The sequence below is a fragment of the Myotis nattereri genome (assembly GCF_964212035.1).
Source record: "Myotis nattereri genome assembly, chromosome: 4".
Taxonomy (NCBI): domain Eukaryota; kingdom Metazoa; phylum Chordata; class Mammalia; order Chiroptera; family Vespertilionidae; genus Myotis; species Myotis nattereri.
The window spans coordinates 108,204,061-108,223,979 of NC_138079.1; the positions used below are offsets into that span (position 1 = coordinate 108,204,061).

Below are 19,919 nucleotides of genomic sequence, written 5' to 3' on the forward strand. Positions count from 1 at the left end.
GGCACTTGCTCTCCTGCTGCACTCGGCAACCTAAAACCACTGTTCGAGTGAATCCAAGCTCGCGGGCCGTCGTGGGGGAGGCCCCTGGGTGAATGAGGCAGCCCAGTGACAGGGAGTCAGCCCCAGCGACCTGCCTGTGCGCACGTGTGTGTGTGTGCGCGCACACACACACACACACACACACACACACACGCACGTGACCCCAAAGGATATTAGCTAAGCCTGGTCTCCCGGCAGAAGAACCACCCAGCTAGGCCCAGCCCAAACTGTCAACTCAGAATCCTGAGCAACTAGACAGTGAGCTGTTTGAAACCTCTAAGTTTGGAAGGATTTGTTACACATGAAGAGCTGGCTGATAGATGCAGAAATACTGGCATTCGTTTAACGGAATCTAGTTTTTTATATAAGCTACACCATGAAGAATTGAAAACAGCGTGATCAGTTGTGGGAACCCTAATCAGAACACACCGGATGTTCAAGACCAATGTGCCATACGCCTGTGCAAAGGCAATGACCCGGCAGTTTACTGTACGCAGTGCGCAGGTGTGCCTTCCTATGACCCAACACTGACGTCACTACTTGGCGAGAAGCCTCTTTTGTCTGAGTTGGTAGAAGGACTGGCACTGACCGGCCGGTGCGCGGCTGCTTGGTGGGGCTACTTGGCAGGTCTGTTTTGCCTGGTGGCTCCTTGTTAGCAATGGCTACTTGGTCTGCAATAAAGTCTGTCCTATACGCCTACGACTGCTCATGCCGTCTTCCAATACCGGCGTCCACGGGGGACAGCCCCTGGCAGAGGAGGAGCTGTGCTCCGACATCAGTCCCCAAGAAAGTACGGTATACTTAGTATCCATTCTCACTAACCGGACCCAAGTACTGAACGAATTAGGAATAGCAATAAACTGCTAGGGAAATATCTGAAAGCCTTCATTTCGGAAAGGGAACACTGACTCAAAGAGGTTTTCAAGCAAACAGAGCAAACCCCACTCCTATTCACCAACAGGAGCGGTCAGACAGCGTGAGGGTCCTCAGTGTGGACGGGCTGCGGGCTTCCCGGGCCGGCTTCCACGCCCACTGCCGACCTTCACTCACTAACCTGCCCGGGAACCAGTCGTGTCCTTGAACTTCAGCACTCACCTCTGCCAGGGAGCGCACTACATCTTGCAATCTGTGCAGCACATAAACGTTCCCCAGAGGGAAGAAAGGACAGATGGGTCTGTACCTCCTAATGACAGCCTGGCGGACGATTCCAGGCGAAATAGGCCAACAAAAACTTCCAGACGCAGACCCGACAGCCATCACCGCATAAGTGAAAGATGTGTTGGGAAGACCAAGCTTTGACTCCCTAACTCCCCCCCCTCAGTCGCCGGGGGGGACTAAAGGGGCCAAAGAGCCGCATGTGGCTCGCGAGCCACAGTTTGCCAACCACTGATATAGGTTATTCATCCATTCCCCTCCTGATGGATATTTAAGTTGTGTTCAGTTTTCTGCTACTAAAAACACTGCCTATGCCCTGGCCGATTCGGCTCAGTGGTTAGAGTGCCAGCCCTTGGATCAAAGGGTTGTGGGTTCAATTCCCAGTCAAGGACAAGTACCTCAGTTGTAGGCTCGATCTCTGGCCGCCCCATCAGGGTGCGAACTGGAGGCAATCAATCGATGTGTCTCTCTCACATCGATGTTTCTCTCTCTCTGCGCCCCCTCACTCCCCTCTCTTCCACTCTAAAAAAAAAACCAATGGAAAAAATATCCTGGGTTGAGGATTAAAAAATAATAATAATAAATAAAAACAGTGGCTGCAATGAACACCCACCTGTGCATACGTGAGGGGACACAGCTGGAGGTGCAGCTGCTGGGGCACAGGGTGCACACCTGTGCGATCTCACTAGGTGTCTCCGACCTTCCTCCCCCTCGGCCTACTGAGCTCACGTCACCGGTGCTCTGACCTTTTACCCCCTCACCTTGCCAACACTTAATACTGCCAGGCTTTTACATTTTTGCCAACTTGATGGAAGCAACATGGAATTCCATCTGATTACTACTGTGGTTCCCCACCCTTGTCCTACGATGCTCTTTACTTTCTTCTCTGAGCTGCCTTGTCATTTTTTTCTGCCCATTTGTCTATGGGACTTTTTTTACAGTAGCTGTTTTTTATATATTCTGGATGCTAATCCTTTCTTTGTGTATTGCAGTTGTATGCTTCTATGCACACAATTACCTTCTACCAAGCTTTGTTTATGTTACACATCAGTATTTTACAAAAGCAATACAGGTTATTCTGATGTCAAAGAGACTCGAGAAACAGTGCTCCTAACAAGTTCAGAAAATCACTCAAGGTAGGGATGAACCGAAACGGGGCCTGGGTATCCCGCTGCACTGCCAACTGGCCTTATCTCACGTTAGCATGAGACCATACACGTGTAAGAGGTTAAAAAAAATCTCACTGTGTGTTCATGTTACATTTCTTTAGTTTCTCTTTCAGTGTGGCTAAATCTCGAAGATCTGCTCCAATAAGGGCGTATCTCTTCGAATCCAACATGTGTCCATCTGCAAATACAAGAGAAGACCATTTCAACAGAAATAAATGAAGAAGAGGTTGTTAATTCCAATGGACAGGGCTTCCTCAAAATTAGTTATTGTTTTTCTCTATTATAAAAGTACATGCTCATTATTTTAAAAAATCAGGTAAGAGGAGAGTGAAAACTGATTATTACATTTCCCAAAACAGCTATTAGTGTTTTGGTGTATAACGTTCCAGCTTTTTTTCCCTATGTGCTTAAACTCACAGACACAACACAAACTCTCCCTCCCTCTCTCTCCCTCTCTCTCTCTCTACACACACACACACACACAGAGAAAATGGGGCCACTCCATATGTTTTGAAAAATGCTTTTCCTGCTTCACAGTGCTTTCATGGCGTTCTGCTGAGTGGATAAAACAGCTGACTGAGCCAATCCCGCCCGAGCAGACGTGGCATTCCCAGGTGGTCTCTGCCGTGGGCACTGCGATGAGCACCCCTGCGCATGCGTCAGGAAGCACTGCCTCATGACCTCTTTAAAGTGCAGAGGAACCTGTGCTGTGATACACACACAGGGATGCTCACCACAGGGCCTAAGACAGAGCTGGTGCTCCGGGCACACACCTGCACTGAGTAGCAAATACGTCCTAGAGACCCAATGCCCGCCGTGCCCACTGGCGGCCCTGCACCCTACTCCTCAAAGCTGCGAAGAAACTGGATCTCCATTATCCCGACCGCCAAAAGGAAACGATGATTATGTGGCATGCTAGAGGCAGTAATTACCACGACAATGGCAGCCATTCTACAGCATGTAACCGTATCGAATTAGCAGGCACACCCTGCACTACACAGTGCTGATGTCGAACAGATTTCAATTTAGAAAAGTAGGTTATGCGTGAGGAGGGCAACAAGTAAGCCTGCTTCACACTGGTAGTGACGGCAGGCTGCTCTCTAAGTGCTGTGCCAGTTTGTAAGATATTACCTTTGACAGAAAATAGTTCAATCCCCGGCTCTGGTCAGGGCACGGGCAGGAGGCAGCCAATTGATGTGTTTCTTTCACATCCAAGTTTCTCTCTCTCTCTATCTATCTATCTATCTATCTCTTTCATCCTCCCTCTCCCTCTCTCTAAAAACCAATGGAAAAAATATCCTCAGGTGAGGATTAACCAAAAAAATGATAAGATAAAATAAAACTGGAGGGGAATGCTTGAGTGCGGGGGCCCAGGAGGTGACAGTGGGTGAGGCACGTCAGGCCGAAGACAGCAGAGGGGGACAGAAGCGCCACTCACCCGTCTCAAGCACTTCCCAGCAGGAGTGAGGGCGCAGTTGCCAGATCTGCTCTTTCCAAGGAAAACAGGAAATCAGGTTTTCATTAAAAACCTCCTATTTTCAAAATGTTGGCAACTAATTTAAATATTTTTTAAAGATTTAAGATTAGGGGTCTATGGACATCTAATAAGTCACAAATAGCTGTTTTAAAATCCTTCCTGGTAACTGTGAAGGAAGTGTACATGGATCAGAAGTAGACACTGTGTGACATCATGTGCACAGGTGCACACACACACACATGCACACACACACACCATCTTTAAAAAGGAAAGGGGGAATCAAGCAACAACGGCGATGTGGTCCATACAGCACCACCAGGGGGGTATACTTGCCGCCTTGAAGTGTGTCCTCTGAATGTAATTCTAAAATGGGCTTTGACAGGAGAGGCCGGGACCTACGGAAGGTGGGAAAGAGAGAGGAGTCAGGCGGCTTATCTGCTGCACAAATGCAGACACCACTGAAAAGCGGCAAATGTGATGGCTGCTGCGGTGGGGACTCTGTTCAAGTCCCTCCGACCCGAGGCACCCAGGGCCGTGGTTGGCAAACTGCGGCTCGCGAGCCACATGCAGCTCTTTGCCCCCTTGAGCATGGCTCCTCCTAAGCCTTAGGAGTACCCTAATTAAGTTAATAACAATGTACCTACCTATATAGTTTAAGTTTAAAAAATTTGGCTCTCAAAAGAAATTACAATCGTTGTACTGTTGATATTTGGCTCTGTTGACTAATGAGTTTGCCGACCCCTGGCCTAGGGGAACTCCAGGGACACGCGTCTCGGTTAGGTCAGCTGAGCATCACACTCAGATCCGAGGCCGACCACAAACTGAGCGAGACAGGCTGCAGCAACTCCCGGCGTCGCAGTGCGGGTCTCGCCATCGCCAGCTGTCTGCCTCTTCTCAAACAGAACCCTGCAGACACCCACTGTCTCTCACAGGCAACTCCAATAATTCACGTACTCAGACCTAAAGTTCAGGAACATTTATGTGATAACGCCCCCAATCAAGACTATGAAAAAAATCAGAGAGCCAAACTGCCGGTATCCCAGGCAGCACGCACAGACGCATGCCTTTCCGCTCGGAGAGCGCCGCTGGCCCGCATCGAGCCTCCTCACTCCTACTCAGAGCTCGAACAAGCTTCGTCGTCCTCTGCACTCCTCAGAGCATCAGAATTGCCACAGTCCGAAAAGCACATTACATGTAAAATATTCTTTTCTATTTGGGAAGGGTAAAAATCTTATTTTCATTGGCTAAAGAAGAAAAACCAAAGTTTGGAAAGTATTTCCAGTTTGTGAGGATTAGGCATTTCTAAAGGACAAGCTTAAGCTTTCATGCTTATTAAGTTTTGTAAATATAAGAATCAGGATTTTGTTTCAGTGGCTGATTTAAACAGGAGGGAGGAAGCCTGGGTTAACACTATTAAGAAACCCTGACCTTGGGCTTGAAGTCAAGGTTTAAATCTTAGCTCGACCCCTTGCTAGCTGGGTGGTCTTGGGCAAATTAACCAAATTTCTTTGAGCCTCAGTTTTACCATCTGTAAAAGGGGCTAACAGCACTTAACTCATGAGTCTGCTCTGAGGACTGGATGAGACAACCCAAGTTGGTGCCAGGCAACGACAAGCTCTCGGCCAAGATCAGCAAACGCTCTGAAACCTGGAATGGCCCCACAATAGCTCATATATAATCACTGGTTAACTTCGGTCTCCATTCATTCATTCAAAAAATATTTACTGCACGTCTACTCTGAACCAGTACCTCTCTATGCCCTGGGAATAAAGAAGCAAACAAAATGCACATGAAAAATCACACTACTCTCCCTCGAGAGCTGCATCAGTGGGCAGTGTCCCAGGAGAGGGTGTGTTGCATTTCGAAGACTGCACGGCATGCTGGAAGGAGGGTCCCAGGGCAAGAATGGAGGTGGGAGGTGGGCCAAGGAAAGCCGTGCACAAAACGAGGTCCCGGCAACCCACACGCTACCCACTGAGGCTGGCTCTGAATTCCCTCTTCAGGCGAAAACCACACTTACCTGATGCTGTGCACCTTTCTCGTGACTATGAGTGGGAAGTCGACTTCAAAATATTTATCTGGGAGAAGATCTTGATCCTGAGGAAAAAACACACAGAAATCTTGAGAATGACGTATTCACGCCTACATTGACTGTCATCTCCACGGAGCAAGTGTGAGGTCCCAAAGAGCAATGTGGTGCCGAGGATTTTAAACCAGGGGAACGATACGGTCAGAAATGCAGTTCCCAAGTTATTCCGGCTCCGCATGAAGAATGGATGGAGGGAAACGTTAGGAGGCCACTGAGGTCGTCCAGGTAAGAAGTAATGGGGCCCTGACCAGTTTGGCTCAATGGCTAGAGCGTCGGCCTGCAGACTCAAGGGTCCCAGGTTCAATTCCGGTCAAGGGCATATACCTTGTTTGCAGGCACATCCCCTGTGGGGAGTGTGCAGGAGGCAGCTGATCGATGTTTCTCTCTCATTGATGTTTCTAACTCTCTGTCCCTCTCCCTTCCTCTCTGTAAAAAAATCAATAAAATATATTTTTTAAAAAAAAAGTAATGGGGAACCTAAACTGGGGGAGTGGCCGCTGGGGTGGAGGTGGGAGGTAAGAGGTACTTTGGAAGTAGGACGTGACAGTATTTTTCAAAAAGCAGTTGGGGACCTAACAGGTCAGGAAATCAATGTATGCAGCGGGTCTGACCAGCAGTTTGGGGACGAAATAGAATAAAATAGCAAGCATCAGAAAAAAAGAAAAAAGCATGTGACGAAGGCTAGTGTTATTTTGCGACATGTTTGCTTTTTCTGTGAGAGGAGAGTGGTGGGAGATAAAGCACAGGCACTAGAGGCGGGCGCGGGTTCAAACCCAGCTCACCACTTGTTTGCTGTGAGGCCGCGGGAACGGCACTCCATTCCCTGGGCGAAAAGCAGAGAGATGACAGCACCTTCTGGGGTTGAGAGGACTAACGAGGAAATAAATACAGTAGACACTCAGAACAGGGCCTGCCTCATAAGCGCCACCTGTGTGCCTTTATCATTAAAGACGCAGGTACACAAACGCGGGTCCTGGCGTGGGGCTACATTTATTTTATACTGTGGGCCGCAGTGAAAAAGCCTGAAACACACACACACACACACACACACACACACACACACACACACGGCCTGCTTCCCTTTCCCGCATTTGCTAGCTTGGCTGAGACCTTCTCGAACCCTCCTCTCCCTGTGGCGGTCACCGCCTGCACAGGCTGTGACCACACCCCCGGTGACTCTCCAGGCCCCGTCATGCTGCAGCAGCGCTTCACTTCTCTGAGACCCAGCAGGACACAAGGCGCCCACGCCTGGCCCACCTGCCCAGCGTCTCCGTCTGGAGACACTTCAACCCCTCGCGCCCCCTGCACTGTAGTCCAGAAAAACAGAACTACGTATTGTAAGAGAGGCAAAGAAGAAGGAAAAGGAAGCCGCTGGCTTGCAGACGCTGTGGCAGCTGGTGCAGGATGGGAGGAGGGACAGGCCGGCACCCTTGCTCTGGCTTGAGCAATTGGGCAGAGTGACCTGAGACAGAGAACAGTACAGCGGGCAGCAGACAGGCCCCTGGGGCTGCACAACAGGGGCAGAATCATGAGCAGGCGACCCCGAAAGGCGAGCATCGGAATTGTGGGGTCCACATGGAGAATGGTCCTCAGTTAAAATCTCAGGGGATCTGGTCTGGGGGAAGAGGGGTGGAGAGGAAGAGGAGGCAGAAAGAGAGAGAAAGACAAAGAAACAGACAAGAACAGATTTTACCCTTCAACACACAGTACCGCTACAAACCAAACGATCACTCAAGTTTCTACTACACCCTATCAAACTGTGTCTCCCGTACCTGCCTACCAGGTGCAAGTCCTTCCTGGATGCAACCTATAGCACCCGGTGCCGTGTTAACTGCCCCAGCGGAGCGCCCGTGTCACTGCAGCCGCATCTCGGACCAGCCTGGCCCGGCACGAGGCATCTGGCACTAGGCAGCAGCCAACACGAACGCCTGCCACACCCACTCTGCAGGAGCCTGCTTGCCCCGCACACACGTGCAGACCACGGCGGCTCCCTTGGAGGCGGCGAGCCAGCGGCTGTAGACGCCTAATGACCTCTCTCCATATACTTTCCACCCAGTACGTGCCTGAGGCGGACAGATGGGTGTTCGTACGTGAAGAAGGCTGTGAAGCAGAACAGGCGTTGACTGCTCTCACCCACTGTGCTCAGGAAGTCACAGCGTTGCCCAGGTCCTTGAAAACGCTATTTATAAGGAAATCAATGGAAACTACTTTTGTTGTAAGTTTTGTAAGGTTCATAAAACCCTTAAATTAATCTAGCAGTTGTTCCCCTAGCTCCGTGGTCAGCAAACCGCGGCTCGCAAGCCACATGCGGCTCTTTGGCCCCTTGAGTGTGGCTCTTCCACAAAATACCACGTGGGGGCACGCACGTACAGTGCGATTGAAACTTTGTGGCCCATGCGCAGAAGTCACTATTTTGTGGAAGAACCACACTCAAGGGGCCAAAGAGCCTCATGTGGCTCGCAAGCCATGGTTTGCCGAGCCGCAGTTTGCCGACCACTGCCCTAGCTCAGTGGTTCTCAACCTTGGCTGCACATTAAAATCACCTGGGAATCTTTTTAAAATCCTGATTTCTGGGCCTCATCCTCTGAGATCAGGATTTTTAAGATTCCCAGATGATTCTAATGTGCAGCCAAGGTTGAGAACCACTGCCCTAGCTGGTTTGTAGTGATATTGTGGTGATGGGTAAAATGTGATTTTAGTAAAAAACAAAATGAAAGATTTTTTTTTAATTTTTTTTTAAATATATTTTATTGATTTTTTACAGAGAGGAAGGAAGAGGGATAGAGAGTTGGAAACATCGATGAGAGAGAAACATCGATCAGCTGCCTCCTGCACACCTCCCACTGGGGATGTGCCCGCAACCAAGGTACATGCCCTTGACCGGAATTGAACCTGGGACCCTTCAGTCTGCAGGCCAACGCTCTATCCACTGAGCCAAACCGGTTACAGCCAAAATGAAAGATTTTTATCAAATGTTACATTGCAAAAAAAAAAGGAATAAAAAGGAGGAAAAACAAAAAGAAAAGAAAACTTCCATTTTCTGGGTGTACAAAGACCATGAAGACCTATCCCAGTGCGTGGGTGGGTTCTGTGGTAGTTAATTGGTGTGTGATGTGTTTCCTCAGTGTAGGAAATGGGCTTGCCACATCTAACTAGTCCATGGCGCCCACGGCGCTCAGACCTGCAGCTCCCATTTTTTCTTTCAACGTAGTATGAAGTGTCTTATCCTTTTCTGTGAATTCCAATTTGCCTTAACTCTTTCGATGCTGTAACTGTTTCTGTAAGAGTTAGTTCAAGCTAATGAAACAGAACTCTGACCAGACGAGCTGGTCTACCATGCCTTGTGAAACAGCAGCACAGGCTTTTAAGAGGCAGTCCGTAAAGTTGCTGAAATTTTGCCCTTTTAGAAAAGAGAGAGAGAGGATATGCATGAAGGTGGCCCAGAGTCATCTTCTACAGGACTTGTTTCTTTTTATTTCTTTTCTTTTTTTTGTTAATCCTCACCCAAAGATATTTTTCCATTGATTTTTAGAGACGGTGGGAGGGAGGGAGGCGGGAGAGAGAGAAACATGGATGTGCGAGAGACACATCCACTGAGCCAAATCGGCTAGGGCAGGACCTGTTCCTTTTTGAAGAGCTGCCCACGCACTCGCTCACGTGATCTGGTAAGATCCTGAATAGAGGTCGCTGCGGAAGGAAGCTTCTAACACACACACCTAGCACGCTCACCAAACAGACACCATCTCTCTTGCTTTCATGGCTATGGCAAGTGAGGCTCCAACTTTCTCTTTTTTGTAAGATTCAAATCTTTTTTTAAAATATATTTTTATTGATTTCAGAGAGGGAGAGAGAGACAGAAACATCAACGATGAAAGAGACACATCGATTGTTTGCCTCCTGCATGCCCCCCAACCAGGGGCCAGGGATCGAGTCTGCAACTGAGGTACATGCCCTTGACTGGAATCGAACCCAGGACTCTTCAGGCCACAGGCCAATGCTCTATCCACTGGGCCAAACCAGCAGAGCAAGGCTGCAACTTTTTATTCTGTGAATCTCTGACACGCCACTCCAAGTAGCTCGCACGTCACAGGGCAGGGGGACACCCGATTCCACGTGTAACTCCCAGAGGGCAGCCAGGAGCAGACAGGAACCACTCAACTCAAAGGGGACCCGGCAGGGCCGACCGCTTCACAAGCTGCCAAGATCGGCACTGACCCTGCGTACCTGACCCTCCGACTGGGCAGGAATGGCGTTCCAGGGACACCAGGGAACTCGGGCCGGGAGGTTTCACGCGCCCTTATTCTTCCTTCGGGACGATGCTGGGCCTTCCCCTGCCTATTCTTGCCCGCTGCCTGAAGACAGAGCCTGGGCCCAAGAGCCCACAGCCGAGCTCACACAGTAGGACGGCAGAAAGCCTGTGACTCCAGCCACGCCGCTGCGGGCGCAGCCGGGGGCCATGCAGGTGGAAGTTGCATGAGACAGCGAGACCAGTGGACGCGGTTTCCCTGCCCTTTCAGAGGAGCAAAGCGCATATTCTCCAAAACAGGGATTAGCAAACTTTCTGCAAAGAGCCAGACAGTACGTTAGTCTCTGCAGGCCCCGTGGCGTCCTGACGACTCGACTCGGCGGTCGCGGTGCTAAGGCACCATAGAGAAGATGCGCCCACCTGGGAGGGCTGCTGCCGATAAGCCCGAGTCACAAGCAGGCAGCCCGTGCGGCCTGGGCTCTAAGAGCGCAAACAAGCATAATTCTGTTCTTGGCAAAAAGAGGAACTTTCCATTTTTAAAAAACTCCTTAGAGCAACAAAAACACCTCCACAGAGGACGTTCAGACGCTGTGCCATTCTCCTTCCTCACTGCTGACGGGCAACCTCGTTCCCGGCAGGAGCACAGGAGCCTCGGTGTACTCGCTCAGAAATACAACCTCGGGTTAATTTATTGTTCACCCACCCGCCAGACAGGAAAAGTACCACCACAAGAAACCACACCCACGTCCAGTGCCAGGCCAAGGAGGGATTCTCCAGAGGCCCCTGTCCACACCGCACTCTCTCCACTGCACTCTGTCCAGTGCTCGCACCACGTTGTGGTCCCTGTGTTAGAGGCCCCTGTCCACACCGCACTCTCTCCACTGCACTCTGTCCAGTGCTCGCACCACGTTGTGGTCCCTGTGTTAGAGGCCCCTGTCCACACCGCACTCTCTCCACTGCACTCTGTCCAGTGCTCGCACCACGTTAGGGTCCCTGTGTTAGAGGCACAGTCGACCCACAGAAAAGACGCCTCCATACAAGCGCGGGGCCGCACACAGAGCGAACAAGGACTCCGGAGGCTGAGCTGCCGCACGTTCCCAGGCCACTGACTGGCCACCTGGAGAAGACACAGCTCTGGCGGCCCCGGCTGTGTACACACCCTCACGGGGCTCTCATGGAAACTCGTGAAGTCCCGTCTGTAAAAGCACTTCACCAATGGGAGGTCTGCTTATCTGAATGGAGACTACGGGCAAGCACTCAATCCTAAGACCAAGTGGAGGCCGCTGAGTTCTTCTCCAGGAAAGCAAGGCTGGGAGCTCCAAGACGACAGACCTTGCAGGGGAGCTGCTCTGGGGCCGACATGCAGGTTGGTAACACCACACACTCTATCTTTGTGTCCGTCTGTAAGAAATCTGGGGGGATGCTGGTGCCCTCATGACATCTCAGAGAAGAACCAAGAAAAATCTATACAAACCTGAAAAAAGTGAATGCAACCAGTGAGGTCTTTGTAGGGAAAGGGCTTGCGGTAAAATTCCAGCCCAGGAATCAAAGACCAACATTGCAGTCCTGGTCCTGCCACTAACTAGACCAGGGGTGGGCAAACTTTTTGACTCAAGGGCCCAATGGGTTCTTAAACTGGACCGGAGGGCCGGAACAAAAGCATGGATGGAGTGTTTGTGTGAACTAATATAAATTCAAAGTAAACATCATTACATAAAAGGGTACGGTCTTTTTTTTTTTTAGTTTTATTCATTTCAAACGGGCCGGATCCGGCCCGCGGGCTGTAGTTTGCCCACGGCTGAACTAGACCCGAGTTCCCTTTCCTGTGCGTGAGTGCACCTGCTCCTGGCCCCTCACAGGGCAGTTAAGGGATCAAATCAAAGAATGGTTCCAAAAGGCTCTGTGTCACATTTCCAACACCCAGCTGTGCAAGGCTCCAAATTTTACAGACACTGTTATGCCCACAATAAAATCTTAGCGTCAAAATCACCAGTACACGTGCTCTTTGTCTCAGCAATTCCACTAACAGAATGTTTTCTCTGATATGTTTCCACAGGCAGAGAAAAACGCACACAAGTTTTCATTAACACCTTGCTTGCAACAGCAAAAGGTGAGATACAACCCACACGTCCTTCATGGGGACCTGGTGTGATGAAGCTGGGGCTGGTGGTGGCTGGGGGCATGGAAGGGCTGGGGACAGGGGTGTAGACGGGCTGTCACTGCATCCATTTTAATATATTTTAAAATTTTAGAACCAGGTGAACATCTTCAAAATTAAATGCAAACAACTGGGAAAAGAGGAAGGGGAATTTTAACTCACCTTTAATATCCAGAAGGTGGTGTCCATTCCAGCCCCAAGGTTTAAAATCTGACAGTGACACTCTGTCTTCCGGAGGAATGCCTTTATCAGCTCACTGATGCCATGGACTCGAGCAAAATAGCCTAAGGAAGAGACAGAGGAACAGGCGGCCCTCAGTGCCGACAACAGTGGCCTTGCAAAGCCCCCCAAAGACGAAGAGCATGCAGGAACACCCTGCCCGCCTCCTGCGGGGTGAGCAGGGGGCTGCAGACTTCACCTGAGACAGGGCAACTTCCAGGTTCCCTCCCCCTTGTTCTTAAAGCCGTCTGACCCAAACTGAGCACAACCTACGTAAGGGTGGGATTAACTATCTGTCCTAAGAGAAATAAAGTGTCCTATCATTTTACTTCAGGAAGACCAGGGTTTTACATCAAAACATCCAGTCTCAATGTTCCTCTTGAAAATGACCTCTAGGAATTTGGCCTCGTGAGCTTTTTCACAGCCAGAGAAGCGAGTCGGCTTGGACACTGGAAACACACAGAGCCTTCCTGCGCAGTGGGAAGCACTCTCCCAGTGGGCTGCAGGTCCCCAAACCCGAGAGAGGAAGGGAGGGAGGAGGCTGACCTGGTGCCCGTCAGCCTGCAGGTCCCTGGCCTCTGGGGCACTCACAGGAAGCCTGCCCAGACAGCGGGAGGGAGGGGGCGGAGCCCACTCAGCCAGGCTCCCCGCAAGCTCGCCCTCTGTTCAAAGCAAACTCCAAGTCCTTATTCTCAGAAACACCCATTTTAAAATGTCTGCATTTCTTATAGGCCCTTCCTCTAGGATCTTCAGGGCCAAGACTCCCTGCTCACACAGGAGCGACTGTCACGTGGTCAACTTCTCAGTCAAATCCTTTGACTTCCTGATGGTGTCACCAACCATTCAGTAAGGCAGCAAAAAGTAGTCCCTTATGTGAACAGGCACTTCACAGTAAAAGATATATAGATGGCTTTTCAACATACGATCTTCAACCTTATTCTTAAGTAAAAAGAATAAAACTAAAACTACTCTATGATAGCATTTCTCAATATCAGATTAACAAAGATTAAAAATTGCACACTGAGCCCTAGCCGGTTTGGCTCAATGGATAGTCAGTCTGCGGACTGAAGGACCCCGGGTTCGATTCTGGTCAAGGGCATATGCCCAGGTTTTGGGTTTGATCCCCAGTAGGGAGCATGCAGAGGCAACTATTAATGATTCTCTCTCATCATTGATGTTTCTAACTCTCTCTCCCTCTCCTTTCCTCTGAAATCAATAAAAATATATTTTTTTAAAAACTTCACACTGATGGCCAAGATTTGATAATTACTAAAATTGATCCATATGTAATTCCACTTTTTCACAGTTTGAAACTTTCCATAATAAAAGTATTTTTAAAAATAAAAATAGAAATTTTTTCTAAATAAGAAGTTTCATAATACGCTTGTTGGTGATGATGTTAGGAAATGAGCACTTTCATATACTCCTGGAGAGAGTGCATCCTGGAACTCTCTGTTTAAGAATGAATCCCTCTCCCACCAGGCGTGGCTCAGTGGTTGAGCGTCGACCTATGAATCAGAAGATCATGGGTTCAGAAGGTCATGGGTTCAATTCCTGGTCAGTGCACATGCCCTGATTGCAGGTTCCCATCACATCCCCAGTGTGGGGTGTGCAGGAGGCAGCTGATTGGTGATTCTCTCTCACCACTGATGTTTCTTTCTCTCTCTCCCTCTCCCTTCCTCTCTGAAATCAATACAAATTATATACATATATATATTTTTTTTTTTAAATGAATCCCTGAAACTTCAGACCACTCAGCTGATGAGAAGATGCCAGGGAGAAAGGGGGCCACTTGCCTCTGTTAATTTCAGGGGCCTTTCTCTCTTTGCTCAGCCTCACAAGGTGCTGGAGGTAAGGGTCATCCCAGTAGCCAACGCTCACTGCAAACCTGAGAGGAATGAAAGAGAACGCATGTGAGCAGAGATCTGTGTATATTCTGGCCAAGGTTCACGGCCCCGTTCCCAGGAACCAGGTCTAGGATCCAGAAGAAAGTCATCGGCCTCAAAGGCCACTGACGGCCCAGGCAGGGTTCCACTACACACTTGAGCAGACGCACCACCCCTTATATTCACACACACTTCCCACCACGTCCCCTACAGCGGCCATTTCTCACCTCCGTCTTTCCTCTTATGACTAATTCCTTCCCCAGAGCCCTAAACAGCAAATAACTTCACCCCATCGCCACAACGATTTGTTCACTCCGCAAACTCACTGGCCGAAGCTTTTATCAGATTACTAAGAAGTTCTATGTTGAGAGAAAGGAAATTCAGAAATATTCGGCAAACATCACTAATAGCGGCCTACGTTTCCTCCTGACTCTGCAGTTTGTGCCGGTCATTTCACATCCCTTAAGGTGGTCACAGTGGGGAGGCCGGGAAGAAACAAAACAACTACAACTTGCACAATGCCCTGGTGCCCTAACCTCTCTACCCCAGGCTACTCCCTACTCAAGTAAAGTTCTACTGTTCCGAGTCTGGGAGCTGAAGCCGGATTACACTGGGAGTCTTCCGGCGACCACGAGTGGCACCAGCCTAGGACCACCGATGAGTCACGGAAGGAGCCTGGGTCCCCAAGGCCATGCCACACCACCGTGGGACTGGAGCCTGCTCTACCTCCCCACGGACATTTGGTGAGATAATTTCTTCACCATCTGAGCCAACCCGAGCCAGGCTTCTGTTCCTTTCAGCCTAAAGCAGCTGTGGGCAAACTACAACCCGCAGGCCGGATCCGGCCCGTTTGAAATGAATAAAACTAAAAATAAAAAAAAAAGACCGTACCCTTTTATGTAATGATGTTTACTTTGAATTTATATTAGTTCACACAAACACTCCATCCATGCTTTTGTTCCGGCCCTCCGGTCCAGTTTAAGAACCCATTGTGGCCCTCGAGTCAAAAAGTTTGCCCACCCCTGGCCTAAAGCATCCCACCTAATACCCGAGGGATGCAATCAATTCCATGTTGCCTGATAAGGAAGCTGAAATTTAAGGGTTGTGGATGTGCGTGTCTCCCAGGTAGGTTCTGAGCTCCCAAAAGTAGATACTATCGCTTTTCTTTTCTTTATACCTACTGACAAGTTTTATTGCAGCCCTGACTGCAACAGGTGCTGATTCTGACAAAAGACTCCCCCACAGTATCTCACACTTATGTTTACACAACCACAGACACTTATAAGAAAGTACCTGTGTTCAGCTACTCAGTACAGCCGCTCAACAGAGAAACAAAGAGCTCGCTAAGAACACCGCTTGCTACAAGCCTGGACTCTCCGAGGAAAACAGAGTATTACAAGAGTAAACTCGCTCAGTGGTCCAAAGAGTATTTCACAAAGTGTCATGAAATCAACGGAATAATCTGAAAACCTGCCTTTAAAAAATGAAGTAGAATACAGTACAACAGAAAACACCCGTGTGCCTAACACACAGAAAGGGATGACTTCTGTGAAGATTTTGTTGCACATCTGTACTGGAGGAAGTAAGTTTTCTCACTGAGTTTCATGAACAGATTTCAAAGGATTCATCTAGTGCCATCTAGTGGTCACTGCCTAGTGATAAGCACACCATGGAACAGTTAAAGCAAGCATGTCAAACTCGCGGCCCGCGGGCCACATGTGGCCCACAATGAATATTTTTGCGGCCCAGCCAATATAATGGTATGTAAGAAACGTTTTAATAAAAATTTTGTAACTTAATTTTTACAATATCCTGTTATACATAACTAGAGGCCCGGTGCAGCCCAGCCTGCACCCTCTCCAATCGGGGACCCCTTGGGGGATGTCCAACTGCGAGTTTAGGCCCAATCCCAGGGATCGGGCCTAAACTGGCAGTCGGACATCCCTCTCACAATCCGGGACCACTGGCTCCTAATCGCTCACCTGCCTGCCTGTCTGGTCGCCCCTAACTGCCCTCCACTGCCAGCCTGATCACCCCTCACTGCCTCTGCATGCGGCCTGATTGCCCCTAACTGCCCCCCTGGCCGGCCTAGCCGTCCCTAACTGCCCCCTGCTGCTGGCCAGGTCACCCCCAACTGCTCCCTCCCCGCTGGCCTGGTCACTCCTCATGGCCCCACCCCCCCGACTGGCCTGGTCACCCCTCACGGCCCCCCTGCCGGCCTGGTTGCCCCACGCAGCCTGCTTGTTTAGTCATTTGGTCGTCCCTCACTAACACCCCTGCTGGCCTGGTCAGAGGCAGCCATCTTGTGAAGGCATGAGGGTTGATTTGCATATTACCTCTTTATTATATAGGATTATTAATAACAAACTATAACATTTGCTAATGACTGATTACTATAATCATGTTGCATTCATTTCCCTTATGCGCAGGCTCACCATTTCTCTCCACTAATACTAGCAGCGAATATTTTAGCAGCTAATGGCCACATCATTAGTCTTGGACTGACTTGTTTGGTGTGCGCAACAGGAAATATTTCACTTTTGGAGAACAAAAAAAATAGGTTTATTTGTGTTATGCTTATTAATTTGTGCAGTTATTCGGTGTCTGGTAAGTTAATGTTCAAGAAAAAAATATTAATTTTTATTAAAACGTTCTATTATTTTATCTTAATGATGACTCATTTATTTCAGCCCTTGGCATTCAGCATGTCTCTATCGAAATAAACCTATGTTTCTATGAAAATTGAAGCTTTTGCTTTTTGCAGCCACATACACTTCCACCTTGTTGATTTGGCCCGTGTGAGCCTCGGAGTCTGACAGGCTTCAGCTAAAGGGTTGGAAGGGGCCTTGGAAATGATCTGGTCAATCCCAACATCCAGTGCAAGAATCCTTTCATCGGTATCAAGCCGCTCACTCCACTGCCAAGCAACCCCTGTGAGGCTGCTCCGCGGGCCTCCCTCCAAGCACTCCTGTTGGACTACTGCTGCCCTGGCGGATAACAAGGAGCAGTTTCTATTCCTCTCAGCTCTGTACTATCAGTTGGTATTAGATTCAGTCAAGCAACATTTATTGTCTGCTCAATGCCAGGCAAGACGGGGAAGAGCCAGCGGCAAAGATAAATATGGGATTATGACCGGTGAAGGGCATGAGTAACAAGGAGAACAAAGGATCTTCCTGAGAGAAGGGGAAGGGAAAGGCCTCTGGGTGGGGGATGGCGAGTTGAGCCCTAGAGAATGGAGTCACTGTGCAAAGGGCCCTGCAGACAGGAGGCCCGGCTGACAGACGCGCTCTGGCGTGGGAATGGACTTGGAGTGTCCCGGCAGCAGAAAGGGGGGGCTGGGGGGGGGGCTGGAGAGCGGTAAGGAAACAGGAGAAACCGGGAAGAGGTTGGAGAGAGAACAAACTCAGGCACACGTGCCTGGCAGGAGCCTGGGACTGACCTCAACAGTACACAGGCACGTCTGACCACCATCCCCTGAGTCCTACGTCCCAGTGTTTCTAACCAGTGTCTCTCCAGTCCTCACACTGGAAAACTGCATCGGATGATTTCTGTGTTACTGTATTCTACTTCATTTTTCAAATGCAGCTTTCAGATATTCCGTTGATTTCATGGTATCGATGGGTCACAACTTACTGTTTGTGAAACACTCTTTTGGACCACCGAGCAATGTATATGTATCTGTGGTTGTATTGTGTACATGTGTACATGTATGTGTATGTGTGTATATGTATGGGTATTATGTAGATATGTGTGTGGTTGTATTGTGTACATGTATGTGTACACATGTGTGGGTATTATGTAGATATGTGTGTATGTGTGGTTGTATTGTGTACGTGTATGTGTATCTATGTGTGGGTATCATGTAGATATGTATGTGTGGTTGTATTGTGTACATGTATGTGTATGTGTATCTATGTGTGGGTATCATGTAGATAGGTGTTTATGTGTGGTTGTATTGTGTACATATATGTGTATGTGTATCTATGTGTGGGTATCATGTGGATATGTATCTATGTGTGGCTAGGATTTTGATTGGGACTACACTGACTCTATGGATCAATTAGGGGTGAATAGACACCTACACCAAGTCTTCTAATGCATGAACAAAGTATACCTCCCATTTACGTAAGTCTTCTTTAATTTCTCTCAGTAGTGTTTTATAGTTTTCTGTGTAAAGGTATTTCATACCTTTCATTAGATTTATTCTTAGACAGTTTACATTTTTGATGCTATTATAAATAATATTTTTAAATTTCCTTTCTTGCCCTGGCCAGTGTTGCTAGCTGGTTAGAACATCTGCACACAAAAGAGTCTCAGGTTCTATTCCGGTCAAGGGCACATACCTGGGTTGCAGGTTTGATCCCCAGCCCTGGCCGGGCGCATGCAGGAGGCAACCAATTGATATGTCTCTTTCACATAGATGTTTCTCCTCTTCTCTCTCTTTTTTTTTAAAAAAATATATTTTATTGATTTTTTACAGAGAGGAGGGGAGAGAGATAGAGAGTTAGAAACATTGATGAGAGAGAAACATCGATCGGCTGCCTCCTGCACATCTCCTACTGGGGATGTGCCTGCAACCAAGGTACATGCCCTTGACCAGAATCGAACTTGGGACCTTTCAGTCCACAGGCCGACGCTCTACCCACTGAGCCAAACCAGCTACAGCTCTCCTCTTCTCTTCTCTTCTCTCTCTCTCTTTTTCCCCTCCTCTCCCTTACTCCCCCCGCCCCGCCCCCCGATTACTCTCTCCCTTCCACTGTCTCAAAAAACGGATGGAAAAAATATCCCCAGGTGAGTATTAACAACAAAAAATTCATTTTCCTATACATGAATGTATATTTACAATACATCTATTTGACAAAAGACTCCTACCCACCTATGTAATGAGCTACAATATAAGTCAAAACCAACAGTGACATCATCAATAAAAATGGGCAAAAAACTTGGACAACAGTTCACAAAAGATGTAGGAATGGCCAATAGGCACATAAAAAAGGTGATTAAGCCCTAGCCGATTTGGCTCAGTGGATAGAGCATCACCTATGGACTGAAAGGTCCCAGGTTCGATTCGGGTCAAGAGCACATGCCTAGGTTACAGGCTCAATCCCCAGTAGGTGGTGTGCAGGAGGCAGCCAACCAACGGTTCTCTCTCATCATTGATGTTTCTATCTCTCTCTCCCTCTTCCACTCTGAAATCAATAAAAATATATTTATTTTAAAAAAAGGTGCTTGACCCTGGAGAGGGTCAATGGGGGGGGGTGTGTGGGGAGGGGGAACATCTGTAATACTTTCAACAATAAACATAAATTAGTCACCAGGGAAATGCAATGTAAAACCATAGTGAGATGCTATTTCACACCCACTGACCATATGGAGTGTTAACAAGGATGTGGAGTTTTCATCCATTGCTGGTGGGAAGTGTAAACTGATAAACCACTTTAGGAATTAATCTGGCAATTAAATATACACCCGCCTATGACT

General features: G+C 48.6%; 1 protein-coding gene across 2 annotated transcripts in view; it reads right to left on the minus strand.

Moving 5' to 3' along the window:
* LCMT1 (leucine carboxyl methyltransferase 1) overlaps window positions 1-19,919 on the minus strand; it is a 42,459-nt gene that overhangs the window by 14,006 nt on the left and 8,534 nt on the right. For both annotated transcript variants that reach the window (XM_081089646.1, XM_081089645.1), the window contains exons 2-6: window positions 14,349-14,440; window positions 12,496-12,617; window positions 5,861-5,937; window positions 4,174-4,235; window positions 2,439-2,541 (exon numbers count right to left, since the gene is read on the minus strand). In XM_081089646.1, the coding sequence (XP_080945772.1) occupies window positions 2,439-2,541; window positions 4,174-4,235; window positions 5,861-5,937; window positions 12,496-12,617; window positions 14,349-14,440 (456 nt within the window). The remainder of the gene's footprint in view (window positions 1-2,438; window positions 2,542-4,173; window positions 4,236-5,860; window positions 5,938-12,495; window positions 12,618-14,348; window positions 14,441-19,919) is intronic.